Here is a 5,704-nt window from a genome sequence, read left to right as displayed (position 1 = left end):
TCCTGGTCCAGAGTCTGGGTCTGAGTCCTGGACCAGAGTCTGGGTCTGAGTCCTGGACCAGAGTCTGGGTCTGAGTCCTGGACCAGAGTCTGGGTCTCACTCCTGGTCCACAGTCTGGGTCTCACTCCAGGACCAGAGTCTGGGTCTGAATCCGGGTCCAGCAGAACGTCCATGTTTGGATCAGCCTCCTGTTTGGTTCTAATGACCTCAGATGTTTCAGAACATCTGCAGGTTCTGAGCAACAGAACCACCTCTGATGTCCGGGTTTGGGTCTTCTGAATGGCCCGGTTCTGCTCAGAACAGCTTTCAGAACCACCAAAGGTTCCACTAAACTGAGTTGATTTGGACCTTCTTTTTATGAGAATAGACTGTTCTGGTTGGGTGAAATGGATCATTGGGAAGATTTGGAGGTTGTGGTTCTGGTTAGACTTGCTGTGGTTCTGACTGTGTTCTGTCCTTCAGTCGGGTCAGAACCAGAACTCTTGAGATCCTCAAAGGATCAGATCTAAGATTCTTCTTAGTTTGGGTTTTGGACCTAAATTGGTCTCCTCCCTGTGGTTCTGTCTCAGGTTCTGTCTCAGGTTCTGTCTCTGGTTCTGTCTCTGGTTCTGTCTCAGGTTCTGTCTCAGGTTCTGTCTCAGGTTCTGTCGGAGGCGGTCCGTTTCTCGGTTCTGTTATTAGCTGAACAAGAATGAGGACTTCAGCACCTTCAGGATTAGGGCGGATTATTTTTAGCCTCGTGGTGCGTTCAGGGACCTGTGGCGGTGCCGAGGGGGGTGGATGTTGCTGTGAAACCGGGTCAGAGGCTGAACCTGTGCTACAGAACCAAACCAGCCCAAAGTCTTGGTGCTGTTTGTGACCAGAACCGATCAAACGGATCAGAACACGGAGAGTAAAAGAGTTGATTCATAAAAACTGAACTTTTCTTTATTTCACTCAAAACGTCAGAACGTCCCCCAGAGAGTCCCAGTCCTGTTTGGACCTGCAGCCGAGCCTTCAGAACCAGCAGAGTCTACACGGGTCACAGGAAGTTCTGTTAACCGTCTTTCTGTCTTCCTCCACCCAAAGTGTCTCTGCTGGAGGACTGATGGTGTCCTCTCAGAGGTCAGAGGTCACACACTCAAACTCCCATTGACTGCCAAACAGGAAGTGAAGGTCTTATGTCCTCCATCAGACCCTGTAGAACCTTCAAACAGAACCTGTGGTACTGTCAGAACCTCCTGGTGCTCACGGGTCAACAAGTTCTAGTTTTCACACAGACTGTTGGTCTGAGGCTCACTTTTTACTCTGCAGTTCTGTCTGAAGGGCTGCTGGGTGCTGCCCCTCGTCACCATGGCAACTCGGCAGGTTTTGTGTCTTCTATATTACCCAGCATGCTCTGTTTCCAACATGGCCGCCCCCACAGAGCCTTCGTGTGGTCTCTGGTCGGACCTCAGGAGGATTCAGTCAGAGGGTCGCAGGAAACAGGAAGTGGACTGAACCTGGACTTTCACAATAAGAGTCTGTCCCAGCTCAGATCAGACGTCAGCTGACCTGACGAGTTTATTTAGACAGATTGAAGCGTTCCGGACCGGTTCTCCAGGTCCAGATGTTGGTCTTTGATCCTGTGTAGAACCTGAGGGTTCCCTCAGAACGTCTGGGTTCTGTTTGTGGAAACTGGGTCATCCTCGGTCCAATCGGTTCATCGATCAGAGTGAAGCTGATCGATGAACGTTCTGCTGCATCAAGCCCGCGCTGTGACCCACATTCTGACAGAACCTGCAGAACCACCGAGGAGCGGAGGGGAACCAGAACCTCGGTTCTGTTCTTTCAGATAAAAAAGTTGTTCTTTAATTTATAACAAAATAAAACCAACTGTTCACATTCTGGAAGGTTCTGGTTCTGCTCAGGGTTCTGTTGTTCTTTGGCTCAAACCACAAACAGAACCCAGACTTTAGTCCTCCCTGGTTCAGCTGGTTCTGAACCAGGGAGGTCTGTCCTCTGAGGTCCAGCAGGACTCTGGATGTCCTTTAACCTGGGACTGAGTCAGACTCTTATTGCAGAGGATCTCTGATTTATTTTGAAACTCCAGGTTCAAACCTGGAAACTCGAGCGAAAGAATAAATCCGGTCCAAACCACCCTGTTACCATAGAAACAGATGACCCATTGACTGACAGGTTTCTATGGCGACGAGCTGCATCATGGTTGTTTGAAGTGTGCCGGCCGATCCCAGATCTGTTGATGGGACCAGAACCTCCTGTTTGTCTGGAACCGTTCGATGGACTTTGACCAGGGAGGGTTCCAAACAGGAAGTTACCTGCAGAGTGTGGATCTGGGTCTGTGAAAAACATGCCCAGGACCGGTTCTGGTGGGACACATTCTGTTCAGCATGTTCTGTTCAGACAGTGTCAGGAGCCAATTCAGGTTCTGGTTGAGAAAAGTCTCCTGAAGGACTGGGTCAAAAACTGGAGCAGAACAGTAAAACCCGAGTCCCCAGAACCTCCTGGATCAGCGAGAACCCTCAGCAGTGGTTCTGATCCAGGGATTCTGGACCACTCGGCTTTCCAACCCTCCTTTGGTTCTGTGATGTCCCACACAGAACAGGACCTTCAGGCTGCTTCTGGCCTGATCCAGAGTTCTGGGAGGAGAACAGAAACCAAAGAACACTGTTAACGCCGATATCAGCTAATTTCAGCTGATATCAGCTGAAATTAGCTGATATCAGCTGAAATTAGCTGATATCAGCTGAAGCAGGTGAGCTGTTAAAGCGAAAAGAAGCAGAGCTCTAGCTAAAGGCTTTAAATAGTATTAACTAAAAGTAAAACATTGCTAAAAACTAATTAGCAGACAGTTAGCTAAAAGTAACAAAACACTATAAAAGCTGAACGTATTAAGTGGCTAGCTAAAAGCTACCAGTAGCTAAAGAGGACAACAGAACCAGCAGCTGAAGCTTATTTTAAAGAACAAAGTTTCTGAAGGAGCCGAAGAGATCTGAATGTTTCTGTTTGGGAAACTTTAGAAAATAAAGTTAAATATTTCCTAAAGTCCCAGCACCCACCTCCTGAACGAGCCGAACGTTCTGAACGTTCTGCTTCTAAAAATAGGTTTCTTCGGTCTCCGATCTGAATCACGCTCAGGTTCTGGACTTTGACCGGACCGTTGGTTCTGTTCTTTCTGACCCGTGCTCTTGTAAATACCTGCTGTGTTTGGGATCATGGTCCTGTTGAACCAGTTCTGGTTCAGAGATCTGCTGACTTCTTTTAATCTGAAGCGGATCAGAACCTCAGGTTCAAAATGACCGTGTGCTTTTACTTTAAAACAAAATCAGCTTTTAATGTGAAACTGTTCAAACAGGAAGTCACTTTCAGTCAAGCCATTCAGGTGTCTTTACCTGAAGCTGCAGAACGGATCAGAACCAGGGAACAAAGCCACTGAGTTTTAATTCCACAGAGGAAAGAGGATTGAGGGGATTTACACACACACTAATCCCCCCCCCCCCCCCGGGGGCTGAACAACATGTTCAGGTAAACAAGAAAACAACGAGCAGGGAAAACAGCCGATTTGCTGTTTCTCAGTGAACCTGAACGCCTCCATTGTGTAGCTGTGTGTATCAGCGGGGTGGACGGGTGTTTGTGTCAGTGGGAGGAGACAGGAAGTGGCTTCCAGCATCTCCACAGAGAACAAACCCATTAAAAGTTGGATCAGTGACCCGTTTGACTTTTGACCTTCACTTCCTGTCAGTTATGGAGTGGAAGGAAAAACAAGACTAGACGGCTGACGGGAACCTGGAAGTTGAAGCTGGAATGGGACCAGCCTCCAAAAATATTGATCTCAGGAACACATAAGGTGTAAGCTCCGCCCCTTTTTGGTAGAAAATGAAAGCTCCGCCCCTTTTAGGAGAAAACAACCCCTCCTATTTGACTGGTGGTAAAAGTGACTCCTGATGTTTAAGAAAACAGACTATCAATATTAGCTTTAGATTTATTTAAATACAGGACTAAAGTTTCTGATGAAACAAACGGCGCCACCCGGTGGCCTGATGTGGTGTTAGCTGAATCTTCATCAAACTCTTCAGCTTCAGTTTAATGATCTTTGGGTCAAAGCTACAAAAACAAATCCTTATTTTACAGCATGCTAACTAGCATCATTAATGTTGGGTCAGCCAGCAGCTCCAGAGTCGTTGCGCTTGTGTCTTGGCCACAGAACCTCGGCTGTACGGGTGCTTTCATGTTTCCAGCGAGCAGAACCACTTGGACCCGTCAGCTGTTGGTTCTGTTGATGTAAGGTCTGTGTGGTTTCTCCCTGATGGATGCCTTGCAGGTTTTTGTCCTCCGCTCTCGGATACGGTCCGGTTGTCATGGAGACGGGTCATCCTGGGAAAAGTAATCACTCGTGTCCGAGGCCCGGTCCGGGTGTAAATCAGCACCGAGGTTCTTTTGTATTCTGAGTTTTAATCTTAAGCTGGACGGGTTCCAGGACATCCAAGACCGGTTCTGATCCATCTGAGGAGCTGTTCAGCTTGGACTCAGTCACAGGATTGAAAAAGGCTCTGCAGTTGGATCAGAACCGTCTGTCAGGTGCTGCTTGTTCAAGTTCTCCGTGAAGCAGAATGAAGGTGAGTTTGAGTTGAAGTGAAAACAAAAAGTTCAGATCAATTCAGAAACTTCTCAACTTCAAACTGAGACTAAATAAAAAAATAAACGATTTCAGTTTCAATTTATTTATTTATTACAATTTAAACTGGTTCCATTTGGGTCCAGCGTGGTACCATCTGCAGGCGTCACATGATGGATCGTGTAAGATCCGATCGAAGGTTTCCTGAACAACACTTTGTTCTAAAGCACGGAGGCGGCTGCATCGTGATGTGGTGCAGGGAGCGCAAACAACCCAACATGATTTCAGGTTTGGTCAGTATCCTACCTGTTTCAGATGGTTCTCTGAGCAGACTCCGTTTGAGTCTGACGGGACTGATGAGCTGCTGGCTAGTCTGAACGGAACCTGTCGTCTTTGAACAGATTAGTTTGATTGGAACGCCCGATTAAAAACCTTTCAGCCACCAGCAGCTTCACACAAGCTACAGCTAGCTGCTGCTGCTGGTGGTTGGACAGAACCGTGTCGTGCGAAGTCGCTGTTAGTTTCTAAACTTTGATGAGATCAAAGACGCAGCAATCTGCTTTGATCTGCGGGAGAACTCGCTCAGCTCAAACTATTGATCCACAGCAGGTAAGACATTTATAACTTTTATTAAAAACTTTTAAAAGTTTAGTGCTGGGTTGTTTAGCTCTCTCTGGCCCACATCATGGTGCCACCCCCTCCGTGCTTCAGAACAAAACTCTCTGGACATGGAAAGTTCAGGGAACCTTCATTTGGATCGGCTTAAGAACAAAACAACCGGAGCGTCTGAAGACCTTGTGTCAGTGTTCTGCTCGGACCCGGTGGACGGTTCTGGTTGGTGTTCTCTGACTGATGTTTGTGTTGCAGCAGGATGAACGGATCAGAACCTCCAGGTTTCTGCGGCGCCGGCGTCGTCGACTCCTATGGCTCAAACATCAAGTGAGTCATATGATGATGATGATTAGTAAGGTGATGTGAATGAGGAGGATGATGATGATGATGATTAGTAAGGTGATGTGAATGAGGATGATGATGATGATGATTAGTAAGGTGATGTGAATGAGGATGATGATGATTAGTAAGGTGATGTGAATGAGGAGGATGATGATG

At 47.3% G+C, this 5,704-nt stretch overlaps 1 protein-coding gene across 1 annotated transcript in view; it reads left to right on the top strand.

Annotated features, from left to right (window-relative positions):
• Nucleotides 1–5,704, top strand: part of eps8a (epidermal growth factor receptor pathway substrate 8a) — a 33,371-nt gene that overhangs the window by 3,563 nt on the left and 24,104 nt on the right. Inside the window, exon 2 of the mRNA XM_037695612.1 lies at nt 5,462–5,533. Coding sequence (XP_037551540.1) covers nt 5,466–5,533 — 68 coding nt within the window. The 5' untranslated portion in view covers nt 5,462–5,465. The remainder of the gene's footprint in view (nt 1–5,461; nt 5,534–5,704) is intronic.

Source organism: Nematolebias whitei, chromosome 22 (assembly GCF_014905685.2).
Source record: "Nematolebias whitei isolate Nwh7 chromosome 22, NemWhi1, whole genome shotgun sequence".
Classification (NCBI taxonomy): domain Eukaryota; kingdom Metazoa; phylum Chordata; class Actinopteri; order Cyprinodontiformes; family Rivulidae; genus Nematolebias; species Nematolebias whitei.
This window is presented reverse-complemented; position numbering and strand designations above follow the sequence as displayed.